The 19,149-nt window shown below is 47.5% G+C and overlaps 1 protein-coding gene and 1 long non-coding RNA gene across 4 annotated transcripts in view; one reads left to right on the top strand and one right to left on the bottom strand.

The window, feature by feature from the left end:
- Window positions 1-19,149, bottom strand: part of MYH13 (myosin heavy chain 13) — a 61,542-nt gene that overhangs the window by 21,626 nt on the left and 20,767 nt on the right. The window contains exons 15-22 of the mRNA XM_064378310.1: window positions 16,902-16,975; window positions 16,724-16,811; window positions 12,347-12,464; window positions 11,361-11,484; window positions 9,678-9,814; window positions 6,468-6,723; window positions 3,043-3,285; window positions 260-436 (exon numbers count right to left, since the gene is read on the bottom strand). Coding sequence (XP_064234380.1) covers window positions 260-436; window positions 3,043-3,285; window positions 6,468-6,723; window positions 9,678-9,814; window positions 11,361-11,484; window positions 12,347-12,464; window positions 16,724-16,811; window positions 16,902-16,975 — 1,217 coding nt within the window. The remainder of the gene's footprint in view (window positions 1-259; window positions 437-3,042; window positions 3,286-6,467; window positions 6,724-9,677; window positions 9,815-11,360; window positions 11,485-12,346; window positions 12,465-16,723; window positions 16,812-16,901; window positions 16,976-19,149) is intronic.
- Window positions 1-19,149, top strand: part of LOC135275757 (uncharacterized) — a 40,638-nt gene that overhangs the window by 16,776 nt on the left and 4,713 nt on the right. For 2 of the 3 annotated variants that reach the window (XR_010343334.1, XR_010343333.1), the window contains one exon: window positions 18,662-18,855. The exons of the other annotated variant lie outside the window; for it this stretch is intronic. This is a non-coding gene — a long non-coding RNA (uncharacterized LOC135275757). The remainder of the gene's footprint in view (window positions 1-18,661; window positions 18,856-19,149) is intronic. 3 annotated transcript variants of the gene reach the window in all.

Raw genomic sequence — 19,149 nt, 5'->3', positions numbered from 1 at the left:
TGTTTTACTGAACACTTTCTATGTGCTGAGCTTTCTGTGAAAACCCTCTGAGATGGAGCTATTTACATCGCCATTTCACGAGGCATGAGCTGAGGCTTTGCAAGGATAAGCAGCTTGCTCAGTACCCTAGACTCCTTCAGGGTCAGGGTGGGGCTGATTCCAGAGTCTGACCTCTCAAGCCCTGCATTCTAGTTAGACCGTCTCTTGCCTGTGCTTTACAAGCAATAAATGCTAAAACATCGTAGTAAAACATCCTCACATCATCTGTTTGCTGTTCGAGCTTGGTATTGATTTTGATTAGACCATTGACTTTATCTTCTTCAACCTGAAGATCATCCAGTGTTTGCTGATGGGCTTCCTGCAGAGATTTCTTTTCTCTGGTCAATTTGGAAATGTTTTCTTCAAGTGCTGTCATTTCTTCGGAAAGATTCTTTACCTAGGATAATATCAACAGCGATTTAATATTGAAACGATTAAGCCAGAAGCTTCCATCAACAAAAGCTGTTGCTTCTTTGTTCATTTTCCCTCTTTTTTACCTCCTGGAATTGACAACCTCTCCGTTCTTTATCTTCCTTTATGGTCTATCACGGTGCCTCAAACTCTCGCATTAGGATTATTCCTTTAAGGAGGGCATTATATTTTACAAGGAAGGGCAGTGTTAAAATGCAAATGGGCTGCCTTTGAAGGGTAACACATCAATCTATATTTGCTCATAATATGCCTGCGGAAATGTGTTTATTAGGTTGGCTGATTAGGATTTAGAATGAGGCAGGAAGGGGAAGGAGAGGCATGAAGCGCTATGCAAGAAAATTCAGAACGGGAGTACTGTGTTATCAGGAAGCAGGAGGCAGGCACCAAACGTGGAGCTTGAAGGCATTAAGTGGAAACTTTTTCCTGTCCAACCGGCTTCTAGATCAGAAGTTGCTAATTCCTAATCTATGGACTGAATCTGGCCATATTTTCTTTTCTTTTTCTTTTTTCTTTCTTTCTTTTTTTTTTTTTTGAGACAGAGTCTCACTCTGTTGCCCAGGCTGGAGTGCAGTGGCGAGATCTTGGCTCACTGTAACCTCCGCCTCCCAGGTTCAAGCAATTCTCCCTGCCTCAGCCCCCCAAGGCTGGGACGACAGGCACACGCCACCATGGCCAGCCAAGTTCTGTATTTTTAGTAGAGACAGGGTTTCACCATGTTGGCCAGGGTGGTCTCCATCTCTTGATCTCGTGATCTGCCTGCCTCGGCCTCCCAAAGTGCTGGGATTACAGGCGTGAGTCACCGCGCCCGGCCCTTCTGCCCATATTTTCTTTAGTCCACATAGTAGTTTACAGTTTTTAAAATGTTATAAACATTGAAAAAAAATGAGATTTCACATAAAACTTGGATTTCTGGCTTCTCATGGAAACCCAGAAACTCTGACAATGCTGGATTCCCATTCTCCCCGACAACAGTTGGCTGGGGCTGAGTCACGGCTGCCATCTGTGGACGGGGCAAGAGCTCCTCAGTTTGCCACAGTCCCCAGCCCTCTGGAGTGTCTCTTTCCATTACTCCCAGTGTCTATCCAGCACTGACTCTGAGTGTCAGCTGCCATTGTCATCTTACACTCAGCAGTTCGCACCCCTTAGCCCACCTCATGGGCAACCCATTATGATATGAATCATGTCAGTGACTGCATATTTTTGTTCAAATGTATGTTGTTGTATTGTGTGCGTATGGTTGTTGTCTACATAAATGCTATCATGCTGCATATTTCATTTTCTTACATTTTCCTAGCAGTAGGGGTTAATATTTGGTGTGCACAACCCATCCCTAGTGTGTATCTACTACATTTTTTTTTTTTTTTTGAGATGGAGTCTCGCTCTGTCACCCAGGCTGGAGTGCAGTGGCACAATCTTGGCTCATTGCAATCTCCGCCTCCTGGGTTCAAGCAATTCTCTGCTTCAGCCTCCTGAGTAGCTGGGATTACAGGAACCCACCACCACCCCTGGCTAATTTTTATATTTTTTGTAGAGACGGGCTTTCGCCATCTTGGCCAGGCTAGTCTTGAACCTCTGACCTCCCGATCCACCTGCCTCAGCCTCCCAAAGTGTTGGGATTACAGGTGTGAACCAGCATGCCCAGCCTATGTACTACATTTTACCTCTCTGTTTTCCCCATGGTGGACCCTGGCACTGCCTCCAGCTGTCTCCCACAAGCAATGCCACTGCAAACACCCTAGGACAAGTCCTCTTGTGGACAGGTGGAAGAAGTCCTTGATCTATACACCCAGGAGCCGATTACTGGGTCGTCGGTTATCTGGATTCTTAATTTGATTAAGTAATTCCAAATGACTTTCCCAAAGGCTGTCTCAGCCTCCATCCCACCGGTAAACCCTCCTGTCAGACAGTCCTTGGTGTTCTCCAGTCTTCTGCCTCCTTCACTATCTGTCTGGCCCCTGTACGCCTTCATGTTTGCGATCCCTGTGCTTGGTGCTATGGGAAATAAAGAAGAATATGAAACAGTCCTTCCTCTCAAAGAAATGCTAGAAGTTTGTGATACAGCCAGGGAGGGCTGGGAAGAGCCTATGGGGCCGGGTACGGTGGTTCATGCCTGTAATCTCAGCACTTTGGGAGCCCGAGGCAGGTGGATCACCTGAGGTCAGGAGTTCGAGACCAGCTTGGCCAGCATGGTGAAACACCCATCTCTACTAAAAATACAAAAATTAGCTGGGCATGGTGGTGCACATGCCTGTAATCCCAGCTACTCAGGAGGCTGAGGCAGGAGAATTGCTTGAACATGGGAGGCGGAGGTTGCAGTGAGCTGAGATTGTGCCACTATATTCAGCATGGGTGACAGAACAAGACTCCGTCTCAAAAAAAAAAAAAAAGCCTATGGGATAGAAAAGATGGCAGAGAACAGAACTTGCTGGGACTTAACTACCCTTCTCCTTGACTCCGGCGTCTCATTTCCGGGCAATGTTGTATTGACGGGCTTCTAGGCCACCTTTTCTCCTCCTTACAGAGAGAATGAAGTCTGGTCGAGACACAGCGAGGTCTCTGAGGTTTGCGCACCTTGTTCTCTGTGGCATGTTTCTCCTTTTCAACTTTGGTCAGCGTCAGCTCCAGGTCATCAATGTCTCTCTTGAGAGAGGAGCATTTATCTTCCAGATTCCTCTTCTTGGCAACCAGTTCAGAATTCATCTCCTCCTCCTCTTCCAGTCTCTCGGTCAGCTCCTTGACTTTTGCTTCCAGTTGGATCTTGCTTTTGATGAGTCCTTCACACCGTTCCTCAGCGTCCATCAGATTTTCTGTTTCCTGAAAGAACCAGGTCATTTTACGTTTTGATTGGCCCCTTGGAAAACACTACAAAGAAAGGGCATCACCCTCTACAAGCCCTTATCTACACCTAAGCCAAGAAATGGATCACGCACACACGTGCACGCACAGGTGCACACGCTGCACACACACGTACATAAACTTAGATATTACCCGTATACACACTTTTTCTTTTTAGATGAGTTTTGGTCTGTAGCCCAGGCTGGAGTGTACTGGGGCGAGTATAGCCCGCTGCAGCCTCACACTCCTGTGCTCAAGCAATCCTCCCACCTCAGCCTTCCAAGTAGCTGGAACTACAAGGGATGTGCCACCATGCCTGTCTATTTTTTTTTTAATTGTACAGATGGGGTCTCAATGTGTTGCCCAGACTTGTCTCAAACTTTCAGCCTCAAGTGATCCTCCTGCCTCAGCCTCCCAAAGTGCTGGGACTACAAGTGTGAGCCACTGTGCCTGGCCTCACTTATAATAATCTCAGAGGAGTTCATGAAGTTACAAGTTCATTTTAAAGGATGAAGCTGGGTGTAGTGGCTCACGCCTGTAATCCCAGAACTTTGGGAGGCCAAGGTGGGTGGATCATGAGGTCAGGAGTTTGAGACCAGTCTGGCCAACATAGTGAAACCTCGTCTCAACTAAAAATACAAAAAATTAGCTGGGTGTGGTGGTGTATGCCTGTAATCCTAGCTACTCGGGAGGCTGAGGCAGAAGAATCGCGTGAACCTGGGAGGCAGAGGTTACAGTGAGCCAAGACAACGCCATTGCACTCCAGCCTAGGTGACATTGCGAGACTCCATCTCAAAAAAAAAAAAAAAAAAAAAAAAAGAAAAATGAAGGCTCTAGAAATTTGCTAAATTTGAACAGCTGGTCATCTCACTCTTCCTGCTACCACCAGTTGGAAAATGACTCATCTACTCTCAGTTATCTCAAGCTGACAAAATATTTTCAAAACATTACTATCTTTTAACTTTAATTAAATTTTTTTAAAAAGTATGTATTTATTTATTTTCTAGAGATAAGTTGTCACTAAGTTATCCAGGCTGGTCTTGAACTCCTGACCTCAAGTAATTCTCCTGCCCTGTCTCAAAGTGTTGGGATTACAGGGATAAGCCACCGTGCCTGGTCCTTTCAATGGAAAAGTTCTGCCTATGTCTCCTTAGCTGTGTCTCCTTGAACCACAGAATGGATAATTAAAAACACCCAAGAATTCATGATTGAATCCCTATGTCCCAGAAGACCCTGCAGTGAATCTCTTGGACAGACCAAGATCAGCTACTTCTGTTATAACTGGGCTATATCCTCCCATATGAGAAGTTTTTTGTTGTTGTTGGGTTGTTTTTTTGAGACGGAACCTTTTCTGTTGCCCAGGCTGGAGTGCAGTGGCGTGATCCTGGCTCACTGCAACCTCCGCCTCCCGTGTTCAAGCAATTCTCCCACTTCATCCTCCTGAGTAGCTGGGATTACAGGCACAGGCAACCATGCCCAGCTAATTTTTGTGTTTTTAGTAGAGATGGGGTTTCACCATGTTGGTCAGACTGATCTCAAACTCCTGACTTCGTGATCCACCCACCTTGGCCTCCAAAGTGCTGGAATTACAGGCCTGAGCCACTGGGCCCAGCCATATGAGAGTATTTTAAGATACACACTGCAGGGTAATGTATGGAGGAGACTGGCAAGCACCCGTGCTAATGTTTACTGAACATCATAAACATGAGCTGTGTGCTAGGCATTTTACAGGCATTAACCACTCTGATTCTTCAACAGCTGGATGAGGTGAGTAGGTGACGATGCCCATCTTACAGATGAGACAGTGGAAGCACAAAGAGGATACATAGCTTGTCCAAGGTCACGCATGGAGCATCTGGGATAGAAACCCAGTTATCTGGTTCCAAGAACTGTTCTCTTGCCCACTGTACTCCTAATAACTCACTAGAAAGTGCTCCTAATAACTTGCTTTACTGATGGGGAAAGTGAAAAGGGGAGCAGAAAATGTTCTGCATATAAAGAAGGTGAAAGCAGAAGGAAATTATAGGCCGGAGTATATAAAGCAGAAGGTAAAAGCCGAAGGAAATTATAGGCCAGGAGCAGCGGCTCATGCCTGTAATCCCAGCACTTTGGGAGGCCGAGGTGGGCAGATCACAAGGTCAAGAGATCGAGACCATCCTGGTCAACAGGGTGAAACCCCGTCTCTACTAAAAATACAAAAATTAGCCAGGCATGGTGGCGTGTGCCTGTAATCCCAGCTAATCAGGAGGCTGAGGCAGGAGAATCGCTTGAATCTAGGAGATGGAGGTTTCAGTGAGCCAAGATTGTGCCACTACACTCCAGCCTGGTGACAGAGCAAGACTCAGTCTCAAAAAAAAAAAAAGGGAAAATTAGAAATTGTTTCACTCTGTGAAAGAGACATGTATACTGCCCATTTCTTTGATAAGACTATGTATCTTTAAAGCACTTTTTTTTGAGATGGGGGTCTCACTGTGTTGTCCAGCCTGGAGTGCAGTGGTGTGGTCTCGGCTCACTGCAGCCTCGACCCCCCGGGCTCAGGTCATCCTTCCACCTCAGCCTTCTGAGTATCTGGGACTACAGGCATGCACCACCATGCCTGGCTAGGTTTTCTAATTTTTTGTAGAGATGAGGTTTGCCATGATACCCAGACTGATCTTGAACTCCTGGGCTCAAGTGATCCTCCCACCTCGGCCTCCCAAAGTGCTGGTTTACAGGCATGAGCCACTACACCTGGCCTAAAGCACCTTTTACATATTATTGTAAATAATATATGGAAAATTACTCTTGCTACTTTGAATTGGGTTATTTAATTTTGATATTTAATTTTGATTTTTATTGATTTTTAAAAGGTGTGGTGCATATATACGACACACATATATATCCCTCATGCCCACAGCAAAATATATGTAACTCTACGATGATGGGGAGAAATCAGGGAGAGCGCAAATTTACTTTGCAGACATAATTTCTGGCACTCACTGCTTTGGCTAAGCCTGGGGCCAGGCATCCTTTCACGAGCAGGGTGGTGCTGCAATACTCCAAATGACCACTGGGTGGCACCGCCATCTCTCGAATAGACACCTGATGGGGGCCTCAATGTTCCTCCCCCTTTTTTGTCCTCCAGAGTCTGTGTCTCGCATTGTCAGGTAGAAGGTACTTACAGACTGGACCTGCAATTGGAGGTCATTCTTCTCCTGCAGCAGGGAGACCATTTTCTCCTCCAGCTCCTTCCTGCGTGCCTCGGATCGGGCCAGTTCTTCCTTGGTCTTCTCGAAATCTTCCTTCATGGTGGCCATCTCCTTCTCGGCCTCTGCACTCTTCAGCAGGGGCTTGATTTTGAAGAACAGGTTCATCCAGGGCCAGTGCTTGACATTCATAAAAGAGCGGATGTTGTACTGGATGCAGAAGATGGAGTCCCTGTACACCCGTTAGGACTCGAATCAATAAACCCAGCAAGGTCTGGTCTCTGCACCCCCCACCTGTCCCCCACCGGCCCCATCCTCCATCCTTCCTGGTTAGGTGTGAAGGAGGTGCAGCCAAGTTTGGCAGATCCTCTGGATCCAGAGTAGGTCTGCAAATGTGGGGCAGAGGAAATGGCACGTGCAGAGGTTGGAAGGTAGGAGAGGGCATGGGGCCACCTGCGGGCTCCTGGTCACCTGGCTGCCCCTTCCACCACCCTACTGAGAGTGCCCTGCCTGAGGGCATCAGTGGGCTTCTAATGCTTAATGCAAGGAATAGCTTTCACTCCTATTTTATTGGGTCTTTCTCCCCATTGAATGTTTTAATCAGCTCTCAACTTTTGAAACTTTTTCTGCCTTAGATTCCATCAACATTTTTCCTGTTTCATTGTATGTTGCCATGTGGGGCCTCTCTTCCTGCTGAAGAAATCCAGGACTTGTCCTTGGTCATCTCCCAGTCTCTTGCCCTAGTAGAGTTGATCTGTCTTCCTAATTCCTTCTTTCCTTCCTTCCTTCCTTTGTCTTCCTGCCTTGCCTTCCCTTCCCCTTCCTTCCTTCCTTTCCCCTCCCTCCCTCCTTCCTTCCCTCCTTCCCTTTCTCTCCCTCCCTTCCTTCCTTCTTTCCCTCTCTCCCTCCCTCTCTCCCTTTTTTTCCTTCTCTCTTTTTTTCTTTCTGACGGTGACAGTTTTTTCTTTTCTTCTTTTTTTGAGATGAAGACTTCCTCTGTTGCCCAGGCTGGGCTGTAGTGGTGCAATCTCGGCTCACTGCAACCTCTGCCTCCCAGTTCTCCTGCCTCAGCCTCCCAAGTAGCTGGGATTACAGGCACCTACCACCATGCCCAGCTAATTTTTGTATTTTTAGTAGAGATGGGGTTTCTCCATGTTGGCCAGACTGATCTCGAACTCCCGATCTCAGGTGATCCGCCTGCCTCGGCCTCCCAAAGTGCTATGCTTACAGGCATGAGCCACTGTGCCTGGCCTGTATTCCTAATTTCTATTGCTGTTTACATCCCAGAGTCACCCACATGATCTCCTCCCCTTCACCCTCCACAGCTTTATGTTTGTATAGCTTATGGATTCCTGAACACTGGCTTTTCTTTCCCTTCTTGAGATTTTTTGTTGTTGTTGTTAGACGGAGTCTCACTTTTTCGCCAGGCCAGAGTGCAGTGGCGCGATCTCGGCTCACTGCAAACTTCGCCTCTCAGATTCAAGCGATTCTCCTGCCTCAGCCTCCCAAGTATCTGGGACTACAGGTGCATGCCACCACACCTGCTGATTTTTGTATTTTTAGCGGAGACAGGGTTTCACCATGTTGGCCAGGATAGTCTTGATCTCTTGACCTCATGATCCACCCGCCTCGGCCTCCCAAAGTGCTGGGATTACAGGCATGAGCCACCGCACCCAGTCAAGATTCTTTTCATCTCTGTGCTGGCTTCCATTTGCCTCACCAAGCTCGATGCCTGGGAGTGATTCCTTGTGCATACATGATGGCAGTCCATTATGGCTCTGAGAGTCAGAGCCACACAGGGATCAGGGAACCAGGGAGAACAGCCTCCCACCCACACCCCCTCTCCCTGCAATCCCCGCAGATGGCCAGTCATCAATGTTGCTATTCCTTCTCTTGAATTATTAAAGGAAGGAGACTTAAACGTTCCTTTAATCCATGCCCTCCTCTCTCACCCATCAACCATGTTCTACTTCAGGTCCTGGTCATCCCTTATTTGGACTTCTACCTTTATAGCCTTGTGTCCCTCCCCTCCTAGCGTGACCCAGTCCTACCCCTCCTCTCTTCACACACCTTCTACAGCTCTCCGTCAATGGCAGTATGCAGCCTGGGTTTCTGACTGTGACAATGGGGGCCTCCCCTGCCTGCTTCTTGCTCTCTATTCCAGTGACAGCCACCTGTTAGTTGGGCTTCCTCCCAGACCACCCATTCTCAGGTTATGCAAGGCTTGCTTCAGAAAGTGCTTTCTTCAGCCAGGCGCTGTGGCTCACGCCTGTAATCCCAGAACTTTGGGAGGCCGAGGCGGGTGGATCACAGGGTCAGGAGATTGAGACCAGACTGGCCAACATGGTGAAATCCCATCTCTACTAAAAATACAAAAATTAGCTGGGCCTGGTAGCACGCGCCTGTAGTCCCAGCTACTCGGGAGGCTGAGGCAGGAGAGTCACTTGAACCTGGGAGGCAGAGGTTGTAGTGAGCCAAGATTGCACCATTGCACTCCAGCCTGGCAACAGAGCAAGACTCTGTCTCAAACAAAACAAAACAAAACAAAACAAATTAGCCAGGCATGGTGGTGCATGCCTGTAATCCCAGCTACTAGAGAGGCTGATCCAGGAGAATTGCTTGAACCCGGAAAGTGGAGGTTGCAGTGAGCTGAGACTGTGCCACTGCACTGCAGCCTGGATGACAGAGCAAGACTCTGTCTCAAAAAAAGAAAGAGAGAGAGAGAAAGAAAGAAAGAAGGAAAGAAGAAAAAGAAAGAAAGAAAAAGGAAGGAAGGAAGGAAAGGAAGAAAGGAAGGGAGGGAGGGAAAGAAAGAATAACCAGAAAGTGCTTTCTTCTTGCTGACACCTTCATGCCAACTCCAACCCCCCGCAACCAGGCTGGGGGCTTCTTGCCGGTTCTCCCTCCCCCTCCCCATAACTCGAACATTGCGCTTGTCACAGTCATTCAAACCAGCCATGCATGTGTCTGCTTCCCACTTCTCTGTGACCCCGTGGGGGCAGGGTTCACTTCCATATCCGCAGTGCCATGCAGAGCACCCAGCCCAGGATTGCCACTCACTAGATGCGTTAAACAGATGAACAGAGAAAGAGCAAGCACATGGAGATCCGATACGAAAAGCAGGCAGCAACAATCAGCTGCTAAGCAGGGAGGGCAGGATAAGGCGGAGGTGAGGGTCTGCATCACCTCCTCTCCATCATCTTCTTGAACTCCACCCGCATCAGGTACCCCCTGCACAAGGCCTGCGTGCGTGTCATTAGCGTCACCAGCTTCTCGTCTCTCATCTCCTCCAAAAGCCCCAGGAGCCCAGCTTTGAAAAACACCTGCATTAAAAGACAGAAGAGCCTTGCTTTTTCCTCAGCAGGTGTTCAACCGGGCCCTTGAGGGGGCCTGTTTCTGCCCAGCTCTGAGCCTCAACCCTCACAGTACTGCGGGGGCAGCAATTCTGTTTCCAGGACTCGCTTCTCGGTGGCTCTGGTCTCCTCCATGGCCCCTCCTGGGCAGTGAGGCAGCCTGTTCCAGAGTCTGTTCCAGGCCAGGGGCGGTGGCTCACGCCTATAATCCCAGCACTTTGGGAAGCCGAGGTGGGCAGATCACTTGAGATCAGGAGTTTGTGACCAGCCTGGCCAACATGCTGAAACCCTGTCTCTACTAAAAATACAAAAGTTAGCCGGGCGTGATGGCGTGCGCCTATAATCCCAGATACTCAGGAGGCTGAGGCAGGGGAATCACTTGAGCCCAGAAAGTGGAGGTTGCAGTGAGCTGAGATGGTGCCATTGCACTCCCGCCAGGGTGACAGAGTGAGACTGTCTCAAAAAAAAAAAAGTTTGTTCCAGGCCTCACCAACCCACAGAGACCAGTTGTGAGAGAACTCATGTACAGGAAGCAAAGATGAGTCCAGAAAGAAACCATGGGATGCAACTGTGTCCAGACCAGAGAGATTCACAGATGCGTTGGCTTCACCCTCTTCCTCTGTCCATCCGGGAAAGCTGGCCCCACCCTCAGGCCCACTTCACCCATTGTCCCCATGACATTCCAGGGAAACAAAGCACACTCTGGGGCCAGCAGGCTCTTCCTTGGTGGGGACCCGCAGCCTGCCCCTTTCTGAGGTGTACAGCTTTGGAGACAGGCCAGGATTTGAAGCTGACCTCTGCCACTCACTATCTATCCATGTGACCTTCAGCAAGTTTCTCGGCCTCCCAAGAACCTGATGAGTAAGGACCACCCCACCATCATCACTCCCACCTCGGTGGTTAGTGAGGGGAGTCCATGAAGTATGTGCAGGACGCTTCCCACAGGGCTGATACTCATGTGCTCAGTAATCGGTAGCTAGTTTCTTTGTTTTTTGGTTTTTGGTTTTTGGTTTTTGAGACAGGGTTTCGCTCTGTTGCCCAGGCTGGAGTGCAGTCAGTGATCAAGCTCACTGCAGCCTCCATCTCCCGGCCTCAAGCAATCCTGCTCTGGCCTCCCAAAAGCACTAGGATTACAGGTGTGAGCCACTGTGCCTCGCCTGGTAGCTGGTTGATTGGTTACAGTCTTTCCCCTCAAGGCCTCTCTGTCCCTGGTGTCCTCTCTACGTTTTCCTCTCTCTTTGGCTCTTTCTTGCCTCTGGAGCACTAGAGTTTTCCATCAGCTTTCCCTATCCTTGCTCCATCATGGGGCTCAGGCTTCTAATCTAAGCTTCTAGCCACTTACAAACCAACAGGAGATAAGCTCTTTGTACTGAGACACAGGGCTCCCTTTACCTGGGCGACTGGGCAAGGATGATCAGGGGGACCAGAAGGGGAAGGGGACCCTTTCTCTGATCAGCAAACAAGCAGCCCAGGGCCGTGGGCTTACTAGGGAAGTCCCAGCTTCGTCTGTTCTCACCTTGGTGTGGCCGAACTTGAACTGCTCCCGGTCCACGTCGATGGAGTTCAGGAGCTTCTCCGAGGCGTTTTTGCTATCAATGAACTGCCCTTCAGGGATGGCACTGGCATTGAGGATCCGGTACCTGAGGGGAGAGGACATTTCCCGAATGGCTTCCAGTCCCCCGAAAGCCTTCATAGCTGAGACCAGGCCTTCTAGAACCTTCTTCTGCTCCAGTCTTAGGAGGAAGTGCAATGTTGTACAGCTGGTCTGGGAGAAGGAAGTGGAATGTTGTACAGCTGGTCTGGGAGATGGTAATAGCGAGGGGCTGATTCTAGGCCAGGAGGCTATGGTGGGTGGGAGAGAGGCATGAAAGAAGGAAACCCTGCTGAGTGCATGGTGGGAAGTTTGCTTTCAGAGGAAATGGTTCTTATCTGGCTGAAAAGAGCCTTGAAATAAACTGTGACCTGCAGACCTTGGTTCTCCTACTTCTTGAAGGTCCTCTCCTGTCCTCCATCCTGGACAAGGCCTGGACTTGTGGGCCTTGTTGGCGGCTCAGAGGAGAGAGTTGGTCTAGAGCTGTGGGCCTCAGCTGGGGGTGATTTGGCAGTATCTGGGGAGTTTTGATTGTCACAGATCAGTGGGGAGGGGTGTGGTTTGCTACCCCATCTCTGAGTAGAGGGTAAGGTTACTGCTAAAATCCTCCCACACTCAGCACAGCCTCTACCATAAAGGACCATCTAGCTTGTATGTCCACAGTGTGGAAGTTGAGACATCCCGGCCTGGAGTCACAATCACGCTAGAGGGTCTGGGCTCTGAATCTGGAAACACCTGGGCTGGCCAGCACTCACGGTGGGCATGGGATCAGTTCCTCCAGCAAGAGATGAAGCCCATGGAAACTCTGGGAGGCTTGGGAGCTCACCAAATACTCGGGCCAAGGAGTGTCTCTGGGGAATGCAAAAGGTGCCCTCGGAAGGAGAGGGATGCACAGGAGAGAGAGAACCTACCGCTGCTTGAAGTCAGCATAGAGGATCCGGCTGGGGAATCCCTTCCTGCAAATCCGGATGCCCTCGAGGACACCATTACAGCGCAGCTGGTGCATGACCAAGTAGTGGTCCATCACACCTGGAGAGAGAATGTTCCACAGGTGCGCCTGTGATGCCTTCATTTGTCGTTGATGGTCTGAGGCACCATGAGAGCCTCCAACACACCCACACTTGAGTGGGAGAATCAGTGCCAGCTCCAAGGTTGAGGGCTGGGGGTGGCTGGAGCCTGCTTGCGGGTCCTGCAGAGAAATAACCCCAACCTCTTGGGGAGATGCTAGCACCCCATAACCATGGCAATAAGAACCAAAGCATTGCGCTTTTCCTGTCCTCAGCCCTGACTCTGTAGCTAGGTTGCAAGGCGGGGCAGAGTGAGTGTGGGGTGCACTTGGGCTTCCCGTGGGATAACTTGAGATGCCCTCTTGGGTCTACACAAGGATGGGGATGGAAAATCTGCAGGCTGTGGCTGCAGAAGAGTAACCCAGTAAAGAAGAAGAGACTGGCTGGGCACAGTGGTTCACACCTGTAATCCCAGCACTTTGGGAGGCCGAGGTGGGTGGATTGCCTGAAGTCAGGAGTTTGAGACCAGCCTGGCCAATATAGCAAAAGCCCATCTCTACTGAAAATACAAAAAAAATAGCCAGGTATGGTGGTGGGCATCTGTAATCCCAGCTACTCGGGAGGCTGAGGCAGGAAAATGGCTTGAACCCAGGAGGTGCAGGTTGCAGTGAGCCGAGATCGTGCCATTGCACTCCAGCCTGGGCAACAAGAGCAAAACTCTGTTTCAAAAAAAAAAAAAAAAGAAGAAGGAGCAGAGGGAAGAGGAAGAGGAAGAAAGAAGAAGAAGACGGAGGAGGAGGACGAGGAGGAGGAGGAGGGAAGGAGAAGAAGGAGGAGGAGGAAAAGAAGAAGAGAAGAAAGAAGAGGAGGCTGTGGGAGGGGACCGAGAGGGTTGAAGGCAGGGCGGCAGTCATCTGCTGACCACTCAGCCCCTGCTCTAGGAATTAGGGGAGAAATGGAACTTGGCTGGAAAGAGAGGAGCCAGAGGGGCAAGCCCCCCTGGGGAGGTAACGTGGGTACTCATGGTAACCAGCCTCGGTCAGGCACAAATCAAATTGGGATGGAGAAAATTCTGTCTTGGGGTTGCGTGGAGGGTTAGAGGAGAGGGGCTATGGCAACCTGATGGCTTCTTTTTATGGACTCCCTAGGTTGCTGGGGAGGTGTGAGCTAAGGCTGGCTTTCACTTAACCATTTAAAAACAGCAGCAAGCCAGCCTTTGGTGAGTCAGCAGCACAGACTTAGCAGGCCCCAGGCTTGCTGCAAGAGGAGAATGAGAGTAGAGGCTGCAGCCTGCTCCCAAGGAGCCCCCGTTCAGCAGGTGAGCAGAGGACCTGTGCCCAGGAAGACCCGGAGGATTTGGAGAACAACTTGCAAGCTTTGTATGTGCCTGTGGGGAGGAAGGAACTTGAGATTGGATCACGGAGCATGACTCCCAGCCCCAGCTCTAGGTGCCCTGTGGTGAGGCATGGAAATGCCCATCGTCTCTAGTCTTCTAGAAAATGAGGAGGGCACACCAGATGAATTCTAAGGTGTTACCAGACTTCCGTATCAGTGTTAGGCTAGTCCCAGAAATGGGCACAAAAACAGAGAGGTCGGTGCCAGAGCTAGGGAGAAGCAAACACAACAGGAAAGGACGGAAATTTCAGCAACATTTTCCTTCCCAAAGAAAATGTAAGCTAGTGGATTACCAAAAGAATTCCCTGGAGTGGCACAGTTTGAAGCCATCCCCTGACATCTTGCAGGCCATCTGCTTAGAGAGGGAGTCAGGCCACAGGCACATTTGATTTATGCAAACGTGTAATTAACAATAACAGTAATGGATATGGATTTTTTTCCAAGACCTACATACAAACCAATGATTTTGAGTGATGCTTAACCAAAGTAACCACTCTTCCCAACTCTGGAGAAGCTGACTCACTGGTCAGGGGGCTGCAGGATACCCCAAATAACGCATATCACAATGATGCAGCTGGTTTTTGCCTTTGACTTGGACTTTAGAACCTCACTTTCATGGAAGATGCAATTTCACTAACTATAACACACTGGCTATTGGGTAGTTTATTTCCGGTTCTGAGGATAATAATAATTATTATTATTAACATCCAACATTTGCTGGGTGTTCACTATATGCTCAGCCCTGTTGTAAATGCTTGATTTACAGTTATTCACTGAACTCTCACGACAAGCCTCAAAGGTGGGTTGAATGAGTTAATATTTGCAAAGTGAATAATGACTTTATGAGCGCTTATTCAAGAAGTAAATAGTAGATTAAATTGCCACTCTTATCCTTGTTTTTTTTTTTTTTTTTTTTTGAGATGAAGTTTAGCTCTTGTTACCCAGGCTGGAGTGTAATGGCGCGATCTCGGCTCACGGCAACCTCCGCCTCCTGGGTTCAGGCAATTCTCCTGCCTCAGCCTCCTGAGTAGCCGGGATTACAGGCATGCGCCACCATGCCCAGCTAATTTTTTGTAGGTTTCACCATGTTGACCAGGATGGTCTCGATCTCTTGACCTCGTGATCCACCCACCTCGGCCTCCCAAAGTGCTGGGATTACAGACGTGAGCCACCGCGCCCGGCCTTATCCTTGTGTTATAGACAAAAAAGCTAAGGCAGAAAGAGCTCAAAGGCTCTGCTGAGGGTCACATGGTAATAGATGAACTATTTGTTTTTTTTTCTCTCTGACAATCTACACCTCTGTTGACTCGTAATGTTGCAGAGGCAGGATGTTGAATCCTGAGCTGGGAGGCCAGTGTTTGGCATAGAACAGCTCAGCTGGTGAGTAAGCTACCCCCAGCCACAGCTCCATGTGACAGTTTATTCTCCTCTTTGTGACGAATGACACTGAAAAAGTTAGACTCCAGGAATATTTGCAAATCAGGATGCGGTGATAGTTAAAGGAGCCCTCTACTGCACAGGGTTCTCTATTTATATATACAGTCTCTAATTCTCAGTTTTCTCATTTGTGAAATGGAGATCAATATGCCTATCTTGCAGACAACTGTTGGCAAGGATTAGAGGTAATGTAACAAAGTGATTGACATGCAGTATGGCCTCAAACAGCTGTTATTGAGGCCATTTTGATTATGGATACTGTAGGAAGTAGAAAAGTTCCTCTTCAAAATTTCCTTTCTTGTTAAAGAAGAATAATAATAATCATAAACATTAGAAATAACAGTCTCTTTTAAGGACTAACTTTCTTCAAAGCCTTCTTGCTAGTAACTCTTTGTTAAGCCCTATCCTATGTAGCTGTTAGACACGCTCACAGGCATGTAGTACATTCTGTGTCCTCGTGCTTTAACCAAGATGTCTGTGCTGGACGTGCTCACAGATATGTCCCAGCTCGCAGCCTATGCCCCTTCCTTATTTGGACTTCCTTTTTGTTCTCCATTGCTTTTACCTGTTTAGAAAAGTTTTAAGTTTTTAGTCAGTCAGGTTCAGTTTTAGATTATGAGGTCTGGCTCCAACCAACGGAGATCAGACACAGCAGTAAGGACGACCCCAAATGTGTAAAAAAGAAATATGTCTGCTTTTCCTTTGTTCATTGTACTCTTGTAGAAAGATGGCTAACAGGAGCGCCCTTTCTGCAGAAAGTAAAGATTGCCTTGCTAAGAGATCCTTTGTCTCAGTGCTGATTTTTCTTTGCAGCACTGAGCATCTGTTGTCAACAGATACCTAAGATGATTATTTGCCAAATATAGTGATATTTAACTTTGGGGTAAAAGGGGTCAACAGAGCCTTTATCTTATGAAAGCTGTGAATCGGATGTGCCTATATACATACACACAATATTTTGGATATGATTTCATAGTAGGGATGCCAGATAAGATACAGGATGCCCCACTGAATGTGAATTTCAGATAAACAATGAATACTTTTTTCGTGTAAATATATCCGAAATATTTCATGGGTTATACCTATCCTAAGACATTTTTCATCTTTTATCTGAAATTGAAATTTAATATGGCATCCGGTTTTTAACATTTTTGTGGCTACATAATAGTTGAACATATTTATGGGGTACACATATTTTGATACAAACATGAAATGTGCAAAGATCATATCTGTATAATTGGGATATCTATCACCTCAAACATTTATCATTTCTTTGTGTTGGGTACATCCGGTGTTTTTATCTGCTAAATCTGGCAATCCTATTTCAGAGACTACTTTGAGAAGTGATAAAGACCATAACCCTTTCCAAATGCACACCCACAGAAATTTGCGATTATCTCAGGGCGTCCTGTTCTGTTCAAATACTTGGCAAGATCTGCTGGTACTCACCAGGAGTCTTGGTCTCATTGGGAATCAGACATCGTACAAAGTGAGGGTGGGTGCTCCTTAAGTTAGTCATCAATTTGTTTAAATTTTCCTGGGACATAAACCAAAACAAGCACATTTAGCAAATGCCAGTTCCCTGGGCAGAAAAACAACCACACGTGGAAGCTGCCAAAACACCAACCCTGAACACGGCCGACACGGTCTGGAAAGAGGAGCCCTTCTTCTTTCCGCCCTTCTTGCTTCCCCCGGAGTCACCTGGAGACAGACACAGAAAGGCACGTCAGATGCAGCTCAGAGCGCACAGCAGTGGGCTTCCTGAACCACCCCTTCCCAGCCCTGAGTTCTGGTTTCCTTTTGACATAAGAGACATGAGGTTTTGTTTGTTTGTTTGTCTGTTTTAGACAGAGTCTCACTCTGTTGTCCAGGCTGGAGTGCAATGGCGCGATCTCGGCTCACTGCAACTTCCGCCTCCCGGGTTCAAGCAATTCTCCTGCCTCAGCCTCCCAAGTAGCTGAGCATGCACCACCACGCCTGGCTAATTTTTGTATTTTTAGTAGAGATGGGATTTCACCATATTGGGCAGACTGGTTTGGAACTCTTGACCTCAGGTGATCCGCCCAGCTCGGCCTCCCAAAGTGCTGGGATTACAGATGTGAGCCACCGCGCCCAGCCCTTTAGTTTGTTTTTAAAATGCCTCCTAACTACCGGGGTCCAGCATGAATGTGTGTTTGGGTTGGGGAAGGGAAAGCAGGAAAGCCGCTCCCCCAGCTCCACATCCACACAAGGTCTTACGTTAGAGCTGGTATAAGTGAGGTTATGCAACACAGTTATGGAGCTACTGTGATCAGATTCAAAGAAAACAATTTCACCATTCAGGTTTACATTTGTGCCTATTTCCCATTTATTACATTCCCTTGCCCAGAGGATTTCATTTTTTAAAATGATACAATTATCTAATGAATAATTATATTTCATATATTTATTAATTTATTAAATTTATGCATTTGAAATGGCACATAATGTTAAAACTCTATTTTGGCAACCATTTGAAAGTATAGTTACTGGTAATCTTCAAAAGATACTGGCCCGGGTGTGGTGGCTCACTCCTGTAATCCCAGCACTTTGGGAGGCCAAGACCAGTGGATCACCTGAGGTCAGGAGACTGAGACTAGCCTGACCAACATGGAGAAACCCTATCTCTACCTATAATACAGAAATTAGCCGGGTGCCGTGGCACATGTTTGTAATCCCAGCTACTGAGGAGGCTGAGGCACAAAAATTGCTTGAACCTGGGAGGCGGAGGTTGCAGTGAGTGGAGATCGTGCCATTGCACTCTAGCCTTGGTAACAAGAGCAAAACTCTGTCTCAAAAAAAAAAAAAAAATGTGATACTGGCTTGTGTCATTTATTTGTTTATTTATCTGAGATAGGGTGTCACTCTGTCATCCAGCCTGAAGTGCAGTGGCACAATCATGGCTCACTGCAATCTCAGCCACCCAGCCTCCTCCTAACTCAGCCTCCCAAGTAGCTGGACTACAGGCATGCACCACCACACCTGGCTAATTTTGTATTTTTAGTAGAGATGGGATTTCACCATATTGGCCAGACTGGTCTGGAACTCTTGACCTCAAGGTGAAAATGATTTCACCTTTCAGGTTTATATTTATTACATTCAGGTTTACATTTATTACATTCCCTTGCCCAGAGGACTTCATTTTTTTAAAGATATAATTATCTAATGAATAATTATATTTCATATATTTTATTAATTTATTAAATTTATGCATTTGAAATGGCACATAATTTATTTTGGCAACTATTTGAAAGTATATTTACTGGTAATCTTAAAAAGTGATACTGACGCCGGGTATGGTGGCTCACACCTGTAATCCCAGCACCATCACTCCTGGCTAATTATTTAATTTATTTTATTTTATTTTAGAGGATCTCTATGTTCCCAGACTGGTCTTGAACTCCTGGCCTCAACTGATCCTTCTGCCTCAGCTTCCCAAAGTGTTGGGATTGCAGGTGTGAGCCACCATGCCTGGCCTCTGCGTAGCCACTTTGGAAAGGATTTCAGAAGTTACTCAAAACATTGAACACAGTTACCTTATGACCCAGCAACTCTACTCCTAGGTACTGTATATTCCCAAAAGATTGCCAGTCTATGTTCACATATAAACTGCTCTACAGATGTTCATGACAGTATCATGCACAATAGCCAAAAAGTTCAACTGATGAATGTGCAGGCAAAATGTGATGTATGTGAATGATACATACAATGTATCATTAAGTATGTATGTACAGTTCATACATACAATGAGCTATTATTTGTCCATAGGAAATAACAAAGTCCTGATACATGCCACAATAGGGACAGACCTTGAAAACGTTAGTCTGAGTGAAAAAAGCTAGACCCAAAAGAGCAAC

The sequence above is a fragment of the Aotus nancymaae genome, unplaced genomic scaffold (assembly GCF_030222135.1).
Source record: "Aotus nancymaae isolate 86718 unplaced genomic scaffold, 86718_ANA_hifiasm-v0.15.2.pri h1tg000018l, whole genome shotgun sequence".
Lineage (NCBI taxonomy): Eukaryota > Metazoa > Chordata > Mammalia > Primates > Aotidae > Aotus > Aotus nancymaae.
The sequence above is the reverse complement of the archived record's forward strand: the minus strand, read 5'-3'. Positions and strand labels throughout refer to the sequence as shown.